Below are 20,480 nucleotides of genomic sequence, written 5' to 3' on the forward strand. Positions count from 1 at the left end.
TCTTAACTTGCAAGTTTTGGGAGGCGAGTGAAGCCCTCACCCCGGGCAGGTGAGGGTCTCGTAAATAGTCAGCAGTCAGGGTTGAATGACATCCTGCAAACCCTGGCGGGAATTTAACCCCAGGCCAGGTGAGTTGTGCAGAGAAGGCCCACACCAGTTAAGCACGGCTCAGAATGGATTCAAGGACAGACAAAACACTGGTAAGTAATTTTTAAACTATTTTTATGGTACCTTAGTGGGCCAGGAGAAGCAGAAATGATCTCATACACATTTGTCCCAAATATAGGCTTCGGGCCTCCACTGCCCAGAGCTTCTCTACTCTCCCTTACCCATGATTGACTCCTGATCCATGGCATATGACCCACTGACCAATCTGTTTGGGCTTAAACCCTCGAATCAGCAGCAGCAGAACTCAAATGCCTGAAATTCCCATCCTGCCCTTTGACCTTCTCATCATTCCCATTGGATGCAGGTGCGATCCATCTTAGAATATACTGATGAAGCCTAGGAGTTAAAATGGGTCAGGTCTTAAGAGCCGCATTATCCTTGGAGGCAAAGACAGTTCATAGCTATACTGTGTAATTGAAAAGGTTTTTTTCCTTTGAACAATGACTATTTATAGTTGCATGGTGCATTTAATGTAGAAAAATATTCCAAGGTGCTTTGCAGAGGCTAAGTTGAACAAAAATGGACACTGGGCCAGATTTAGAGATTCTAGTAGGGATGACAAAAGGCATTGAAGAGGTGAGTTTTAGGAAGGATCTGAAAGAAGACAAAGGAGGTGAAACAATGGAAGAGTTTAAGGAGGAAATTCCAGAGATTAGGGCCTACACTGTTGAACACACAGCCACCATTGGCGAGAGGTGGATGCACCCAAGGCCAATGTTGAGTGAACAGTGTATTCTTGGGGAGGTTGTAGGCTGGAGGAAATTACAGAGCTCAGCTGGGGCAGGCCATGAATGAACTTAAGCACAAGGATGAGAACCTTAAGGTGGAAGTGTTGGGGAAATTGAAATGCATTGCTCTGGCTTCCACAAGAATACTAGGGATCACTGCTGCCCCAAGCTCGCTCCCACTCTCTGCAAAAAGTTCCCTCCCTCTGGCAGACCTACCTCCATGCAGGCTGCCTTTGATATTCAGCCAAATGGAATTCCTCCATTGGCCGACAGGCAAGCTGCAATGGGATTTTTATTGTGGTTGCCAGGGTCGTGTTGATGAGGCCAAAGCCTCGAAATGTCTCCATTTCTCCATGGATTCTCCATAGAACTTTCCTACTCTTTTAGGTTTATGATGTCTAGCAAAGGCCTGAGTTGTTTAACTATATCATAATACAATTTGTTTTTGATTTTTAAAATTTGGCCTAGCATTGATGGTAACTATCAATGACTAATAAAACTGTCCTTTGATTCCAATCATGGATCAGAGATAGAAGCAATGTGACACGTCCCTGATTTAACTGATGCTAATAGGCCGTTGGTGTTACAATGCACTGTAGCACAGAATACAGAATTACTTCTTGTGTCAGTTGGTTTAACACACTTTTTTTTGGAAAAATATACTTTATTCATAACATATCTGGAAGAACATTCCAAACCATTTCAAAATCACTATCACAAAAGTACAATCAGGTTCAACTTTTACAACATGTATCATGAGGTGCATCAATACAATCAATGAATATTACAATCATTTGCAGACATTCATTTTGAGCTGTACAACCTGAGGGGATTTAAACAGTTCCCAGTCCCTCGGTGCACTGTGGCAGAAAGGTCTTAGTCAGCGACCCTTCCCCATTGCGCCTTTGCTGCGGCTGCCCCAAGCTTTAGTGCGTCCCTCAGGACGTAGTCCTGGACTTTGGAATGTGCCAGTCTGCAACACTCGGTCGGGGACAACTCTTTGCACTGGAAGACCAACAAGTTTCGGGCAGACCAAAGAGCGTCTTTCACCGAGTTGATGATCCTCCAGCTGCAGTTGATGTTTGTCTCGGTGTCCCTGGGAACAGCCCGTAGAGCACAGAGTCCTGTGTCACAGAACTGCTCGGGACGAACCTCAACAGCAACCACTGCATCTCTCTCCAGACCTTCTTTGCAAAGGCACAATCCACAAGGAGGTGAACAGCGGTCTCATCCCCACCACAGCCACCTCAAGGGCAACGTGCAGAAGGGGTGAGACTCCTGGCGTGTAGGAAGGATCTGACTGGGAGGGCCTTTCTCACCACCAGCCAAGCTACGTCTTGGTGCTTGTTGGAAAGTTCTGGCGATGAGGCATTCTGCCAAATGACTTTGACAGTCTGCTCGGTTGGTTTAACACACATTGGCTTTTTGATCTCATCTGTGCCTTAGAAAGATTCTGAACACCTTGAAGAAGTGGGGGGTGTGGAGGGGCCAGTCATTTCTCAGTTACTGTTGTACACTTAATGGTGAATAGATCAACGGTGGCAAAGCTTTAGAGTTAATTCCCATCCTGTCCTTTCAACCAGCCACAGTACATGGCATAAACTCAAAGAAAAAGAATAGAGTTAATTGAGGATATTGCATAACATATCTGTTAAACATTAAATAGATGCACTTATTATTAACATGCACACGTGGAATTTCCAAATGCTTATTATCAGATGTCCAGTTAGGGGTAGGACTATAAAGCAAAGCAGAAAATCAGCAAGTTCATTTTCATCACATCTCAGATCCACGACAAAAAGATCTTGCAAAATGTCCTTCTCTGGAAAATATGAGCTCGAGAGTCAGGAGAATTTTGAGGCATTTATGAAAGCCATTGGTGAGTATAATCTATTTGTCCTGAGGCAAGTAGGATTTCAACAAAACAAACTTGCTGTCCTTAATCAAAATCACTTTTTGGCAGATTACTGCTTGTTGCTATTTGCCTAGAAATTCACAACAACAAAGATTATTACTAAGACAATGTCGTTTCCGAGCATCTTGCCTGAAATAACCTTCACATATTGGAGTTCACAAAACTCTTTTTACTAGCTCTATTTAAATTGTTAATAAATAACTTATCTGTGTTCTAGTATTAACCACAAATTTTGCCTTCTTGGGTATCAATGCTTATGATCTGAAAATTCTGTTATTTGTGAATTGGAAACCAATCTGAATTGGATAAGAATCCAACTGGCGTTCATATAATGATAGGGAGGAACTTTGTGAAGATATTGGCAGAAGCAGCATTTTAAAACCCAATGCTAGCATAACAAATATTGCTTGATTCTCCTCAAGTATTGAATTAAACACTATGTTGGCTTTTCAAATGCCGCCTCTTTACTTAAGAATATTCACATGTAACAAAATAAATTGCATTTTCTGACTCACTGTTAGAGGACAGTTACACACCATATTGTTAAAGGGTCTCGAACTAAAAATGATGTCACTTTAAACTGCAGCTGCTTTTTGTTTATTCAGCTCCACCTATCAACTTCTGAGGAATTATGAACCTTTACCGTTCTTGAGAAACAAATATGCTTTACATCACAGGTTTTTTTCTAATATTTTGCATCAATGTTAAATATTTTCACCTGCTAATTTTAAAGTGAAAGTGACAACAGGTACTGGCAGTGAAAATACACAAGGCATTTATATTGTGTTTGGCCTGGGGACAATGTACCATATTAAGGGACATTCTGCCAAAGTACAGGAGTAGGCCATTCAGCCTATCGAGCCTGTTACCCATTCAATTAGATTATGGCCGATATTCATCTAAATCCATTTCCCCCGCAACCTCCCCCCCCCCCACCCCCCACTTTGGTTTCATTTCCCTTTATACACTTACCTAACAAAAATCAATCAATCTCAGATTTGAAATGTTCAATTGACCTAGTCTCAACTGCCTTTTGGGGTCAAAAAGAGGTCAGTAACTCAAAAGGATAATAGTATGTTCAGTTTCAAATTGTGTGTGTGTACATTTTTGCAGCAATGATGCATTTTAGAAATATGTTTCTGACAGGACAGTAATTTATACTAGAAATTTGAGGTTAGGGGAGATCAATCATTAGAAAATCACCAGCATCCTCCTTCAGTGCAACAGTCACAGTTTGTTTTTGACTTGATTAACGCTGAATTTAATTACGTTTAACTCTAAAGACACAGTTAATTGTATGTTAATTATATTGTTAAGATACACAGGTGAAGGGAATTGTTTAATTAAGTACTTTGAGCACATTTAAATTGGGGACAATGATATTTTGATTTGATTTTGTAAGTTTCCTGTGACATTTTATTTTAGTTACAGCGCTGCACCAGGGGCTGTTTTTCCCCTTCTGATTTATTGATTTCTGTTTAATTTATTGATTTTATTCTCTAAAAAGCATCTATAAATAGGGATAAAAACAGCTGGGACACTAGGGAAGGGAGTGGAGCGTTGAGATAGAACAGTCAACAAACTCTGTAAAGGAAAGCTCTGTGTCTTGGCTTCACTTCCACCAAGTGGCTTGGATACTGTTAACACAAGACAATGGAGATCAATTCTCAGGCTTCTGTCCCTTTTTTAATTCTAGAGGTCCCAGCTGAGCTGATTGAAAAAGGCAAAGACTTGAAAAGCATCACTGAAATAGTTCAGAATGGAAATGACTTTAAAATCACAATAACAACCGGAAGTAATGTGATTCACAATGAATTTACCATCGGACAGGAAACTGATTTTGCAACGATCACCGGGAGCAAGGTCAAGGTACAAAGTAGACTCCTCATTCGCCAAGATTATAATTACACAGAGGGAAGATTTCCTCCATGTTCAACAGATCAAAATTATGTACCTGTTTACAAAAGGGTTTACAATCTCATAAACAAATGCCACACCACAGTTTACACAATCACCACGCATCTTTTAACAGCGTCCTGCATCCCCCAAAGGGCAAACATTAATATGCTTTTAATTCCAATACTAAATTTAGCTGTTAAGTGCTTTGTGATGACCTGAGGTCATGAAAGGTGCTATGTAAATGCAGGTCTTTATTTTTATTCTCCACCTATGTCAATTTTCTGTTGATCTTCATCTGCTAATTTATACCACAGTACAGCCTCAAACTAGTGCCTTTCCCTCATACTCATTCTGCAAATTGTTATATGATTAAAAAAACACAAAAGAAAACTATAAATAAATATACAGAAGCATGTTTGCTGGGATGGGGAAGGACAGTGAAAGATGGAACCAACAAATATCTAAGCTTTTTTCGTTTCATGCATTGTTGTCTGGTTTCTCAGTTGTTTCAGTGCAGATCTTTTTGTGCTACGTTTTCTATATTTAAAGTTTCTTGCTTCCTGGCGTCTTTAATAACTTCCCTTCCCTATCAGTCGAACATAAGACTGTCAAGTCTGCAAGCACTCTGCACTAATTAATCTTACCAATAGATTGGAAAGACTCAGGTCCTCATAACACAAGAGATCAGTGGCCTCCGTGTTGACAACCGTAGCATCCAGAAGCGAATGAGCTTCAGCAGAAGTAATTGGAGTCAGTGAGCTGGAGACCTGATGTTTGGTTCAAGCCTCTACAGTTCAGACAGTGTCAAACCAATATTTCAAACCCACCAATTATTCGAATTATAAATATAATTTTGATGTCCCAAAAGACGTAAGTGTAGATAAACAATTATGTACTCTTCAATCTTCAAAATGGTTTTGAGGTTTCACAAATGCTCAGCCAGACAGAATATATTTAAGTTCTCAGACATACAGAGCTGGCATATTTTATGACTTAGAAATTATTTTGAAAATCACGTGGACTTGTAGCAGTGTATGTAGAAATCCCTGATCGAGGAGTGTAGGAACATAAAAGATGGCCAGTCAGTCCCTCAAGCCTGTTCCATCATATCATAATTTTAATCTCTCCTCTGCCTCCTCTGCTCCAAAGAAAACAACCCCGTCCTGTCTGTTCTGTATTTGCTGGTTTGCTAGATATTTTAGATAACTGATTTATCTCAGAGCAATGCAGAGATAACACTATTCTAATCTACAACAGGTTTATTACAGTAGTTTAAAATGTCCCAGTAATCACAGAGGATTTCTACACACACACATGGGCCTGAATTTTCAGCTTGGTGGGCGGGCGCGTTCGGTGGGCCCTGGATTTGCCAGGAAACGGACCGTCGACTGCTATCAGCCCCCGGCTGCGATATCATGCTGGCCGGCCAATTGATATCCAGCCAGTGTGCAACGCGCATTCAAAAGCTCAGCACTGCCAGGGTGGGGGCGGGAAGAGGGCGGTCAATGACGTCAATGCAGGTGCGGGCCAGCGATAACAGAAAGCTCCCTGAAAGCAGAGAGCTGCCTCAGGGAACTAAAGACCTGAAAAAGCAAAACCAAAGGTTTCAAAAGCTGAAAAAAAAGTGTCCATGCATCATAATGAATCACCTGAAAATTTAGCTAATGAAAATGCTGTCCACGTAAATTTATTTATATTTTATTTCATCACGGAAATTTCATCCCACCCATGGATGAGGTTTGATAAAAAATGCAAAAGCCGTCTGGCCAATTCGCCTGTCTGCCGCCAACTGTAAGGTCAGACGGGCAACAAAAAAAATCAGAGTCAATTGCGACATTAATGGGTTTAATCACCCTCTTAATTGTTGGCGGGTGCACTTCCAACTTTTGCGTGTGGTTGCCGACTGAAATATCGCACCAGCACGGATGGTGTCAGGACGTCATCTCGCGCTATTTTACGCCGGACCGGGTCGGGCAGGCGCCCGCCCGTGAAAAGTAAAATTCAGCCCATGGTCTCAGCTCAGATTCTGGAGCCTTCTGAATGATGTCAGTTACTTAGCTCTCTAGCGCCACCTGTAGTTTTAAGTAATTAAGCACAGTGAACATGGATCAGTGAACAGACTAATACATTCAAACACAGATCAACTAAACCATTGAACATGATATCTTTTCTCCCTTTTAACTAAAGACATTATTTTACATTAAATCATTCTAAACAACAAACATAAATACATCAAGTCATTTCTTAGAGTCCAACTTGTCTGTTTACTCTAAGTACATAAATAGTCCTTGAGATATCAAGGCCTCTTAGATCTGTGGTTAGATGTATGAATTTGAGGTTTTGGTTCTGTGTAAGCAGCTTAATGAGGCGGATGATCAATATCACTCATAGGAAAAAGAAATGTATCCTCATAATCACTATCCTCATACGTTCATCTAGGCCCATCTTCTGACTAAAGCCTTGTTACATTCTTAGCATTGGTAAGGCTTTACCCATGTGTTATGTTCTAATGTGGATCTTTAACGCGTCATTCTTGCTGGAAGCTTTGTCACAGTAGGGGCGCTCATCAGTGTATATATAATGGGCCGCAACGTCCAACTAGTATCGGAAAGAGATGGGCCGCAGGAATTAGAAGAAATAAATACACAATTATCTGCCCTTGAAAATTACGCTGACACTTCCGTTCTGCATGGAGTCTGCATTAAAAGACTCTTTGCAGGTTCCAGAGAAGTGCAGCTCTGGCAGATTCAAGGAGGCCACACCCTCTTTTTTAGTCAGTAGCTGCCCTAAAGCAGGTAAGTTCAAAGGGCCCAGTGAAATTGACAGGCCAGGGAGAAGGTAAGTGTCTAAGGTAAGTAGTTAGGATTTGGGGGGGGTCGGGGGGGCATCGGAGGGCAGGGCTGTTTGGGCAGGGGGATCGTGGGGGTCAGAGGTCAGGGGTGGGGAGTGTCAGAGGTCGGGTGAGGGGCATCAGAGGTCCAGAGAATCAGAGGTCAGGGGGCGGTCGGATGTTGGGGGTGCTGGTTGGGGGAATGGGGGAAGTCAGAGGTTCAAGGGGATGGGGGTGGTGGGGAGGTCGGGGGTGGGGGTATCAGTGGTTGGGGGTGTGGGGGGGTGTCCCGTGTGGTCAGTCTGGATGTTTACAATAGTTATCCAGAATTTAGAAGAGGTTTTAATTCTTGTAACTTTTTCTGAGTAACTATTGGTGTAACCCTGGCGGAACCATCCAAAGTTAGTGACTTAAATGGCTATTTTGGATGTTTCCCAAAGCAGAGCAATTGTCCAGAGGAACTGTGCACTTCCAGGCAATTGCTGTGCAAAACCTTACCTGGGATCTTCTGAGAGGGATTCCCCAGTGCATCTTTAGGGTATCCCCCCCAAATCCGATGCTGGGGAGCTCAGAGGTTTCGGCCCAATGTTTCATTGCTGGCAAATTTCAGGCCACAATATGGACAAATCTTCTCCATCCCTCGAAGCTTCAGTCAGGTTGCAGTTGAAGAACACTTCTTACTGCACACACAGCGCACATCAGTCCCCTCCAAGAGTTTCCTTTTGCAATGGTATATACATGCTGTACCTCACTCTCAGGAAGAGACTCTTCCACTTGTCGACCTGATAAGGTCTTTGTCAATAACTTGCACGTCTTTGCAAAATGGTTCCACTTCAAGCATGAGTTGCATTTTTCCCTTGAACTGGACATGGTGTCGTGACTCGATGAGTATTTCCATATTTGGGCATAGTTTCAAAGGTACCTGATCGTGATGGGACACATGTTGATGAAACAGCTGACATCTCCTTGTCCGTAACCCTTGCACTTGAGCTGGTTGAGCAAGCTGTGTCCGAGACCCTGAATCTAAAGGTGCATTGCTGTGTAACCTCCTCAGATCTAACGTGGCAGATTCGATTTGAACTGCCAAGGTCGTGGCTTTTTCCAAGATTAAATCATCATTCTCCATGAGCAGACATTCCCTAACTGAATTCTTGGAATTGAAGCCTTTTCAATTAATTAGTCACAAATTAGTTCATCGAGTAAATTTGGCACAATAACCATAGAAGCCAATTGATGAAACACTGCCATATATTGTTTAATGGGCTCACCATTTCCCTGGGATCTCTGACAGAATATATCATCACATGTTCCTTTGGCCCACAGTATTTTTTGAGAGCACTTACTGCCCTATCAACTGTAGCCATATCTTCAGTGCGCTGCTCGAATTTTTGCTGGTCTTCTGCTCCAACACAATGTGCAAGTATTGCTACTACATCTGGATGTCCATCCCTGTAGCAAGCAAGTAGTTCCTTGTAGAGTAAAGGGTTAACATCAGAAGCACATGATGCTGATGTAATGATGCAACACCAAATGTTTGAGTAACAGAGATCTAGAGGAAGCAGAAGTTCTAACCTCATACAGAGGTCCCAATATGTATAGAATAGCTGTAAATAAAGAGGAACGGTTTTAACGAACTATAGTTTCAAGCAACTTACTTTGGGAGAATAGACAAGCCCCAGGACTCCACCTAGACCCCGAAAATATGACAAAACATGGTGACAGCAGACAGCAAGCAAAGGACTAAGAAAAAACTCCAAGAAGCAGCTACAGGCCTGGAAAGTCAAAAGGTCGTTAAAAGAAGGACGAGAGGAAAGTTGGAACATCGCGGGTGCAGCAGATGCAAGCTGACACACAGACCCGGAGTCCAGACAGCAGTGAACAGAGACCAGAATCAACAAGCAACACCAGTGAAGCAGCAACAAGTCCAGAGCTTGGTACAAGCACACTACCACTCCCAGAACCATTGCAGAGAGCTGAAGGCTCACAACAGGCTCAGCACTGGGACTATGGGGAAGCAGTGGCATAGTGATATTGTCACTGGACTCATATTCCAGAAACCCAGAGTAATGTTCTGGGGACCTGGGTTCAGATCCCACCACGGCAAATGGTGAAATTTGAATTCAATAAAAATCTGGAATTAAAAGTCTAATGATGACTTTGAAACCATTGCCGTTTGTTGTAAAAACCCATCTGGTTCACCAGTATCCTTTAGGGAAGGAAATCTGCCGTCCTTACCTAGCCTGGCCTACATGTGACTCCAGACCCACAGCAATGTGGTTGACTCTTAAAAATGCCCTCTGAGTGAGGGCAATTAGGGCTGGGCAATAAATGCTGGCCTAGCCAGCAATGCCCATATCCCATGAATGAATATAGAATATTGGAGAAAAAGGTTTTCCAGATATGGAAAAGAACAAAAGGTCAGTACATTACACTAAGCAGTTGGAGTTATTGCCGATGATGTAATCACAAAGCAGGGAGTTGATGAGACTTCAACTCCTTACGAAGAAGTCCTGGAAGCATTTGATTCATATTTTAGCATTCCCAAAAATGTAATTACAGAAAGGGCAAAATTTAACAAGCAAAAACAAAGACCAAGTGAAAGGATGGATTCATTCATTCATCAATGATCTCTACAGGCTGGTAGAAAATTGGAATATTCACTCACTCACTTTTCCGGAACCACTTCATCCAATTCAGGGTCGTGGGGAGTCGGAGCCTATCCCAACAGGCAATAGGTGCTAGGCAGGGTGCACCCAGGACAGGATGCCAGTCCAAAACAGGGCACACACTCGCACACTGGGGGACAATTTACCGTAGCTAATCCACCTAACCTTTGGATGGTGGGAGGAAGCTGGAGCACCCGGCGGAAACCCACGCAGACACGGAGAAAATGTGCAAACACCACACAGACAGACACCCGAGGTAAGGATCGAGCCCAGGTCTCTGGAGTTGTGAGGCAGCAGCGCTAACCACTGCGCCACCATGCCACCCACTGTGCAATATTAAGGGAAGAATTGATTCATGATTACATAGTAGTTGGGTGTCTTAGATGAAGCTCTATCAGAAGATTTAACTCTAATCAAGGCAGTACACATTGTGAGGCAGACTGAGCTCAAAGCAAAATATAGCATTTGTTTGCAGGAGAAGGCAAGGTCCCATGGAAACAAATGAGTGAAGCCATTCAGTATGTAGGCCATTGGGGGAATGCACACAAAAGCAGAAGCAAGTGAAAATGGGGAAAGGTGCGCCAATCGCCATCTTGAAATGCTCTGAGTGTGGCAGGAAAATCCTGCACAAACAGGAAAAGAGAGCAGAATGCCACAATTGTGGAAAAATTGGACATTTTAAAATCACCTGCTGACCTTAAACAAAACCTGCAAAAGGAAGGAAAAAATATTAAAGCCAAGCCCTTGTATGTACAAGGGGCAGAATGTTTAGGTCGGTGTGCAGGGGCCTCACGACCCGATCGGATGTGAAATCGCGCACGATATTTCCAAGTCAGGATGGTGAGTGACTTGGAGGGGAACTTCCAGGTGGTGGTGTTCCCATCTATCTGCTGCCCTTGTCCTTCTAGGTGATAGTGGTTGTGGGTTTGGAAGGTGCTGTCTAAGAGCCTTGGTGAGTTTCTGCAGTGCATCTTGTAGATGGTACACACTGCTGCCACTGTGCGTCAGTGGTGGAGGGAGTGAATGTTTGTGGATGGGGTGCCAATCAAGTGGGCTGCTCTATCCTGGATGGTGTCAAGCTTCTTCAGTGTTGTGGGAGCTGCACTCATCCAGGCAAGTGGAGAGTATTCCATCACACTCCTGACTTGTGCCTTGTAGATGGTGGACAGGCTTTGGGAGTCAGGAAGTGAGTTACTCATCACACGATTCTAGCCTCTGACCTGCTCTTGTAATCACAGTATTTATATGGCTGGTCCAGTTCAGTTTCTGGTCAATGGTAACCCCCAGGATGTTGATAGTGGGGGGATTCAACGATGGTAATGCCATTGAATGTCAAGGGTGATGGTTAGATTCTCTCTTCTTGGAGATGGTCATTGTCTGGCACTTGTGTGGCATGAATGTTACTTGCCACTTGCCAGCCCAAGACTGGATATTGTCCAGGCCTTGCTGCATTTGGACATGGACTGTTTCAGTATCTGAGGAGTCACGAATAGTGCTGAACATTGTGCAATCATCAGCAAACATCCCCACTTTTGACCTTATGATGGAAGGCAGGTAACTGATGAAGCAGCTGAAGATGGTTGGGACTAGGACACTACCCTGAGGAACGCTTACAGTGATGTCCTGGAACTAAGATGGTTGACCTCCAACAACCACAACCATCTTCCTTTGTGCTAGGTATGACTCCAACCAGCAGAAAGTTTCCCCCCTGATTGATTCCCATTGACTCCAGTTTTGCTAGGGCTCCTTGATGCCACACTCGGTCGAATGTTGCCTTGATGTCAAGGGCAGTCACTCTCACCTCGCCTCTGGAGTTCAGTTCTTTTGTCTGTGTTTGAACCAAGGTTATAATAAGGTCAGAAGCTTAGTGACCCTGGCTGGACCCAAACTGAGCATCAGTGAGCAGGTTATTGCTAAGCAAATGCTGCTTGACAGCACAGTTAATGACCCCTTCCATCTCTTTACAGATGATGGAGAGTAGACTGTTGGGGCGGTAATTGGCTGGGTTGGATTTGTCCAGCTTTTTGTTTACAGGTCATACCTGGGCAATTTTCCACATTGTCAGGTGGATGCCAGTATTGTAGCTGTACTGGAGCAGCTTGGCTGGGGGGCAGCAAGTTCTGGAGCACAAGTCTTCATTACAATTGCCAGAATATTGTCAGCATCCAGTACTTTCAGCCATTTCTTAATATCACATGGAGTGAATCGAATTGGCTGAAGACTGGCATCTGTGATGCTGAAGACCCCTAGAGGAGACCGAAATGGATCATCCACTCGGTACTTCTAGCTGAAGATTGTTGTGAATGCTTCAGCCTTATCTTTTGCACTGATGTGCTGGGCTTCTCCATCATCGAGGGTGGGGATAGTTGTGGAGCCTCCTCCTCCTTCAGTGAGTTGTTTAATTGCCCACCACCATTCACGGCTGGATGTGGCAGGACTGCAGAGCTTGGATCTGATCCATTGGTTGTGGAATTGCTTAGCTTTGTCTATCATTTTCTGCTTATGCTATTTGGCATCAGGTAATCCTGTGCTATAGCTTCACCAGGTTGACACCTCATTTTTAGGTATGCCTGGTGCTGCTCCTGGCATGCCCTTCTGCACTCTTCATTGAACCAGGGTTGATACCCTGGCTTGATGGTAATGGTAGAATGGGGGATATGCCAGGCCATGAGGTTACAGATTGTGTTCGAGTATATTTCTGCTGCTGCTGATGGCCCACAGCGCCTCATGGTTGCCCAGTCTTGAGTTGCTAGATCTGTTCAAAATCTATTCCATTTAGTACAGTGGTAGTGCCACACAACACGATGGACAGTATCATCAATGTAAAGACGGGACGTCGTTTCCACAATGACTGTGCGGTGGTTGCTCCTACCGATACTGTCATCGACAGATGCATCTGTGGCAGGCAGGTTAGTGAAGATGAGGTGAAGTATGTTTTTCCCTCTTGTTGGTTCCCTCACCGCCTGCCGCAGACCCAGATTAGCAGCAATGTCATTTAGGACTCGGCCAGCTTAGGCCATCTACTCTTGGTGACGGACATTGAAGTCCCCGGCCCAGAGTACATTCTGTGCCTTTGCCACCCTCAGTGCTTCCTCCAAGTGGTGTTCAACATCGGAGGAGTACTGATTCATCAGCTGAGGGGGACAGCCGTGGTAATCGGTAGGAGGTTTCCTTGCCCATGTTTGACCTGATTCCATGAGACTTCATGGGTCCAGAGTTGATGTTGAGGACTCCCAGGGCAACTCCCTCCCGACTGTTTACCACTGTGCCGCCACCTCTGCTGTCGGTGGGACAGGACATGCCCAAGGGTGGTGATGGTGGTGTTGGGTAATGATCTGTATCATGAGTATGACTATGTCAGGCTGTTGCTTGATGAGTCTGTGGGACAGCGCTCCCAATTTTGGCACAAGATGTTAGTAAGGAGCACCCAGATGTTAGTAAAGAGAACTTTGCAGATTCGACAGGGCTGGATTTGCCGTTGTTGTTTCCGGTGCCTAGGTAGATGCCAGGTGGTCCGCCGGTTTCATTCCTTTTTATTGACTTTGCAGCAGTTGGATTTTTACATCCATCGTGAACGGGTTCATGGTCATCATTAGACTTTTAATTCCAGATTTTTAGTGAATCAAATTCCACTGTCTGCCATGGTGAGATCCAAATCTGGGTCCCCAGAGCATTGCCCTGGGTCTCTGGATTACTATTCCAGTGACAATACCAATATGCCACCGCCTCCCCGTAACCCTGTGAAGTCTGAGACTTTGGGAGGAGATGTAGGAGGATGCATATAATTGGGATGAAAACTTGCGGGGAGAAGTAGAGTAAAGGGTTAACATCAGACACACATGACGCTGATGTAATGATGTAACATCACATGATTGAGTAACAGTGATCTAGAGGGAGCAGAAGTTCCAACTTCATACTGAAGTCTTAATATGTGTATAGTACCTGTAATAAAGAGTAATGGTTTTGACAGATTACAGTCTCATGCAGCTTACTTTGGAAGTATAGGCACGTTCCAAAGAACCCCATCTAGACCTCAAACATACGACCAAACAGTCCTGAACCCCAAAATCTATCGCTCCCAGGACATGGGAGGATCCCCCAACAATGGAGCTGGTAAAGTTAAACTTTCCTCAAACATTCTCATTGTCACTCTCTTATGTATTTGCTGGCTTGCTGTATATCTTATATATCTGATTTATTCCAGAGCAATGCAGAGATGACACTAGTTCTAAATCTACAACAGGTTTATTTACAGTACATTTAAATATCTTAGTAATCACAGAGCATTTCTACATACACGTGGTCTCAGCTCAGATTCCGGAACCTTCTGAATAATGTCAGTTACTTAGCTTCCTAGCTCCATGCACAGGCATAAGCAATTAAGTACAGTGAACAGAGATCAATGAACAGACTAACAAAATGAAACACAGATCAATTAAACCATTGAACACTATCCAGCCTTTCCTCATAGCGAAAATTCTCCATTCCTGGCAACTTTTAAATCTCCTCAGAAGTGGATGACCTCACACATCCCCACACTGAACTGCATCTGCCAGTTTTGTCCACTCAATTAATCTATCAATGTCTCTTTGCAACTTCCTGCTCCCATCTGCCCTACTTACTCCATCTCCTAACTTAGCGTCATCAGTAAATTTGGATATTTGGCTTTCTATTCCTTTGTCTAAATCATTAATAAAGTGGCATTAATGTGCCAGTTTAGGTCTAAGAATGCTTAGTAGTAGCCATCTGGTGCCATTATCTCAGTCAATCAGCTCACTGCAACTTGCACAGGGGAACACTGGGCAGCTGAAGGACCTGCCTGAAACAAGTGGTTTAGCTCTTTCTCATGTAAATAAAGGTCGTAATAATGTAGTTAGGACCCCGGTTGCAAATGTAAGGGACATATGCAAAGGACTTATGACATGAATGGTCCCCCATGTGTACTGATTATGACAAGAATGACAAGAAACATTTTTTTGGAGAACAACTTAAATACTGCTGCTAGCCTGACACAGCTTGGCCTAGCCATTCCTTAATAATGCGTCTTCCACTCCACCCTCAGCCCCACCTATGGGCCTCTACCAACCCCACAACTGGCCAACATTCCTGAACCCAAACAGCATCAGATGCCCGCTTGGCATCTGCAGATCACCTGCCAGATTCAAATGAGGTTGCGGCCTCAAAATCACAACCACCTCTTTGTCGGTGGAATGGGCAGACAGTTGGCTGTTGTAAAGTCAAAATTGAACCAAAGTGAGTTATATGTAGATTAAGATTTGTTACAGTTATGAGGTTTTTAAGATTGTTATGTTTTGGGACTGTGTCTTTAAGTTAAGTTAGAATGAAGGGGTCATGTGACCTGTTCTGAAGTCTGCCTGACAGCAAGCCTGGGTGCTTTGATCGTTGGGAAGAAGTTGCAAGGTGTTTAACACTTGGAGGCGATGGCAGCAGCCTGTGTGTTAACAGTGGATAGATTGTGAATTCCAAAGTCCCACAAAAATGTTGAGAATGTCAGGTTATAAACAGTTGTTGTTTAAACTGTCCCGTTTTCTTCCAAGATAAACGAGAGTTGTGGTCTCAAGGAGAGCTAATCAACATTTCTACCTGGATACGAGCCCATGTGAGTCAGGTTGCCATGGAGATGGGCTTTAAGAGGGGGCGGGTCTAGGATATCCCTGAAAACTCACAGACAGGGTTAGTCTGCCAGGATCCAGGAGAGGGAGAGCAGCTATAGGCAGCAAGACACTGCGGCTTACCAGACAGGATTGCAGTTGGGAGCTCATGCTCGGATTTAAAAGACCAAATTCATGAGGAGTTAAAATGAGGCTGGAAGATTTGCTTAGCTTGCACTGGAGGAAGAATCGCCAAGGGAAAAAAAAAAACGCACTGTGAAAGATAATCCTGAATTTAGAAGTAGTCAGGTTGAGAAAGGAAAAGAACAGAAGTAAACCCTATAGAGCTAAGAATCACCTTGGACTGGTTCCGAGAGAATTGAATGTCTACTTGAAGGACAGTGTAGAGTATATCTGTGAAGTGTGTTTTCAGTTATGTTAAAGCAAAAAGGGGAATTTTTTTTTGGTTTAAAGAATAAATTGCCTTCAAAGATAGTGGTTTGGCGGGGGGTGGGATTTTATGGATCCCGCAAGAGCGGGAAACATGGCGCGTGGGGTGACTTAATTAGGCAAGATGGAGAATTTCAATTTCCCGAAGGTAGGTTGCGATGCACAAATAAAGCCAGTGGCATGCTTGTGGCATGTCGAGCCTCACACAGGCCTGTGGTGGGTTCATACCAGTAATACATTTGTATGCCATCAGTACACATTGTGTAAAACTTTTTAAGATTACTTAAAACCTTCTAAAGAAAGTCAGCAAAATGCGAGAATCTGATGGCACCCGGTTCATTCTGTTTAAACATCGCGTGCACCAGTCGGTTTCGTGCAGTTGTGTGTAAGGTCAGCAGTTTTCCTTATTTAACTCTGCGGCACAAGGCAGGGGAGCAGGAGAATGGCAGCTTGCATGGAAGCATGGGTGAGTCAGTGGTGAGGGGAGGTGTGGGGTCTGAGGCATGGAGGAGTGGAAGAGGGATTCAGGGAAAGACAGAGTTGGGTCGGGGGCATGGAGAAGTGAAGTGGGAAGGGCCTGGCATCCTGGATGTGGTGAGGGGAGGGGTGGTGGGAACAGTCAGTCAAGGTAAGAAAATGAAGGGCCTATAGGGCAGTGTTAATACTGTCCAAATGTGCGCTCATCAGAGTGTTGGCTGGCAGAGTCCTCACAGTGCTTTGAATTTACCTATAACATTTTAATTATCCCCAATGAGAGTGCTCTCGGACAAGGTCCTTTACAATGCATAGAAGGGAGGGCCAGCTGAGCTTGAAAGTTCAGCCATGTCCCACAGAATGGTGAGTACAACACTAACATGAACGTTCAATAAATCGTGAACAAAAAAACACAGCATTGTTTCTTCCAAAATAAAGGAAATGTCCGTAACTCTCCTGTAAATATCAATGCATGCCAACCATGAACTGTGTCAGTATATTTAGCTCTCTGACTAAGCTAGCCTCAATAAATAATGATCATGAGTAAAGTGAAACCAATGTAATGTGAAATATTTACAAGTGAAATTTAATTTTGATAAACACACTTTGTGCTCCTAAGTCTTAAGTTAATGGCAATAAAGCTGGACAGGAAAGTTTTAGCCGTGATGTAGAACATTCCTACTTGACCAGGAGGCTCTTTTATAGCCGACCCATAGCTGCAGCATTGTCAGCTGATGGCGGGTTTCATCACTGAAAACATCCCCCACCCCCACCGTGCGATGGCACATGTTTCCCTTGCACACTGCCAGCACTCTAAATTTTAACTGTAAATTCGTGAGGAACGGCAAAAAGCAAGAGAGCAGAAGTGGCATACACTCCCAGTTACACTATCAGGAACAGCACACTATTGGGCAAATTCCCTCTCCAGAGTTCAGTGAAGAGTGCTTTTAGGCTTTTGTTACAGTAAAAGTCTTAAAATGTACAATCTTGTGTCATCCTCCTATCCTCCCTCAAACTGGAAGTTTGAGTTTCTTTTTTAAAATTATCGGATTCTACAGAGGTCATAGCAAGTTCCACCTGTATATTAAAGACTAAATATGAAACTTTACTGGTGTTCTGCTTTATTTCAGTCTGTGGTGAACTTGGACGGTGCAAACAAGTTAATTGTCAAGCTAAATTCCGTAACATCAGTCACTGAGCTGAGCGAAAACAAATTGCTTGATGTAAGTGCTTCTTTATTCATTTCACTAAGAAAATTAACTTCCATTGTGTCAGCTCCTGCATCTAATGATTGCACAGAGTAGAAACTTTAAATGTTGGCAAGTTATCAGTTCAAACCCAGTTTTAAATTCCATACCCCTAAATATTGCCCTCTAGCAAATTTAAGGCAGCACTTGACTTCAGGCACTTTGTATGAAACATTAAAGCAAGGTGCTCTCTCAATCTGGCGATGGATGTAGAAATGGTCTTTACTAATTGCTTTCTCATAGTGCCTAATGACATTGTTTCAAAAGAAACCACATAATGCTGAAAAACTCCCAGCACAGGCTGATAAAATATTTCGCTAGACACTCTGATAAACATCTTCAAATGAAGAAATACCGAAATCCTAGAACATGTCTACTAATCTGACAATTTTATATGGGGAACAGATAATGTCAGCAAAGGAAATATGTGCTACACTACAACAATGGTCTTAAAGGTTACCCTGAAAGAGAAACTACCTCTTTGTAGTTTGTAGTTGCCACCTAATGTGACATAGAATGTATTCATTATTTCGACTTGAATCTGTACTGTTAAAGACTAGATATTCATAGAGAGTACTTGAAAATAATCCAAAAGCTCCTCTATTCAGAAATTTCACTGCAATTGCCACATGTAAATGCGAGTAGGCTCTTTGCACTTAGATTAGGAGAGATAAACATGAGAGGACATGGCTTTAGGGTGAAAGGGGAAAGGTTTAGGGGGAACACTAGGGGGAACTTCTTCACTCGGAGAGTGGTGAGAGTGTGAATGAGCTGCCATCTGACGTGGTAAATGCGGGCTCACTCTTAAGTTTTAAGAATAAATTGGATAGATACATGGACGGGAGAGGTCTGGAGGGTTATAGACTGGGTGCAGGTCAATGGGACTAGCGGAATAATATTTCAGCACAGACTAGAAGGGCTGAATGGCCTGTTTTTCTTTGCTGTAGTGTTCTATGGTTCTATGTGTAATTTTATTCTATTTAGAAAATCTTCAATAATAATATGATTTTGTTCTTTCAGATACTCACTGTTGGTGATCTCACCTACAAGAGAATCAGTAAAAGAATTTAAAAATGCTGGTCCATCACTGAGAATGTGTGTCTTGCCTGAGTTGTTTCAAATAAAACATACATATAACAATGAAGTTGTTGCATTTGGTCAATTTTGTAAGAGAGCGAGTCTATGAGTTACATTGCAGTGATCACTTTCATTACCCTTGACCATAACAGTTCAAAATTACACTTAATTGCAATTATAATGGTGTGAACTGATGGTCACAAATATCAGTTTTCATCCCCGGAGTTCAAAGTTCTGAGTAAAGAGAGGGGAAGGAAAGGGTAGTTGGTAGGGAAAAGAGAAAAAAAGGGAGAATGGTGAGAAGGAGAAAGGTGGATTGAAAAGCAGGTATGAGACAGTTAGAGTCAAAAGAAGAGAAGGATAGAAAGTCCTTTTATTCTGATTATTCACAAACACACGAAATAGGGGCAGAAGTAGGCCACTTGACGCCTTGAGCCTGCTCCGCCATTCAATAAGGTCATGGCTGATCTGTTTGTATTTCTAATTCCACATTTCCACCTATATCCCCGATAACCTTTGATCCCCTTGCCTAGCAAAAATCTGACTTCCTCTGTCTTAAAGATATTCAATGATCCCGCCTCCACCACCTTCTGAGGGAGAGAGTTCCAAAGTCGCATAACCCTCTGAGAGAAAATATTTCTCCAGATCTTTGTCCTAAAAGGTGCCCTCTATTTTTAAAACAGTGTCCTCTAGTTCTGGACTCACCCACAAGAGGAAACATCATTTCCATGCCCACCTTGTCAAGACCATTCAGGATCTTGTATCCATCAATCAAATCACCCCTCACTCTTCTAAACTGGAAACAAGCCCAGTCTGTCCAACCTTTCCTCATAAGACATCCCACTCATTCCAGGTATCAATCTAGTAAACCTCATCTGAACCGCCTCTAACGCATTTACATCCTTCGTTAAATAAGGAGACCAAAACTGCACACAGTATTCAAGATGTGGTCTCACCAATGCCCTGGATAACTGAAGTATAACATCCTTACTTTTATGTTCAATTCCTCTCGTAATAAAGGATAGCACTCCATTAGCCTTCTTAATTACTTCTTGTACCTGCATATTAACTTTTTGTGACTCATGCACTAGAATACCTAGGGGAAAATTTTCCTCATGTCGGGCGGGCCGTGCGGGAGCAGACACAGGCGGGCACGGACCCGATCACTGCCCGTGATTGGATCTGCACCGCCATTTTATGCAGGTGGGCCAATTAAGGCCCTCCCAGTGTAGTTCATGACTCCCGTGGGTAGACTCCCAATGGCGACCCGGCCGCCTGTTTAAATGAAGGCCTGGCAGCCTTTGCAAGGCTGCTCACAATGGCTGGGAGAAGAGCACATCAGAGGGGCAATGTGCTTGACGCAAGTCTGGAGGGTAGGCCATCGGGGCAGGCCAGGCCGGAGGGTAGGACAGCG

At 43.5% G+C, this 20,480-nt stretch overlaps 1 protein-coding gene across 3 annotated transcripts in view; it reads left to right on the forward strand.

Annotated features, from left to right (window-relative positions):
• LOC144699752 (fatty acid-binding protein 1, liver-like) overlaps nucleotides 1-19,150 on the forward strand; it is a 29,468-nt gene extending 10,318 nt beyond the window's left edge. The window contains exons 1-4 of one of the 3 annotated variants that reach the window (XM_078570958.1): nucleotides 71-200; nucleotides 4,508-4,680; nucleotides 17,873-17,965; nucleotides 19,010-19,150. In XM_078570958.1, coding sequence (XP_078427084.1) covers nucleotides 86-200; nucleotides 4,508-4,680; nucleotides 17,873-17,965; nucleotides 19,010-19,060 — 432 coding nt within the window. In that variant the 5' untranslated portion in view covers nucleotides 71-85 and the 3' untranslated portion in view covers nucleotides 19,061-19,150. Of the gene's footprint in view, nucleotides 1-70; nucleotides 201-2,620; nucleotides 2,776-4,507; nucleotides 4,681-17,872; nucleotides 17,966-19,009 lie in introns of those variants that run through there. The other 2 variants (XM_078570960.1, XM_078570959.1) reach the window with 2 other exon arrangements.
• Nucleotides 19,151-20,480: the final 1,330 nt, after the last annotated feature.

This window comes from Cetorhinus maximus, chromosome 24 (genome assembly GCF_964194155.1).
Source record: "Cetorhinus maximus chromosome 24, sCetMax3.hap1.1, whole genome shotgun sequence".
Lineage (NCBI taxonomy): Eukaryota > Metazoa > Chordata > Chondrichthyes > Lamniformes > Cetorhinidae > Cetorhinus > Cetorhinus maximus.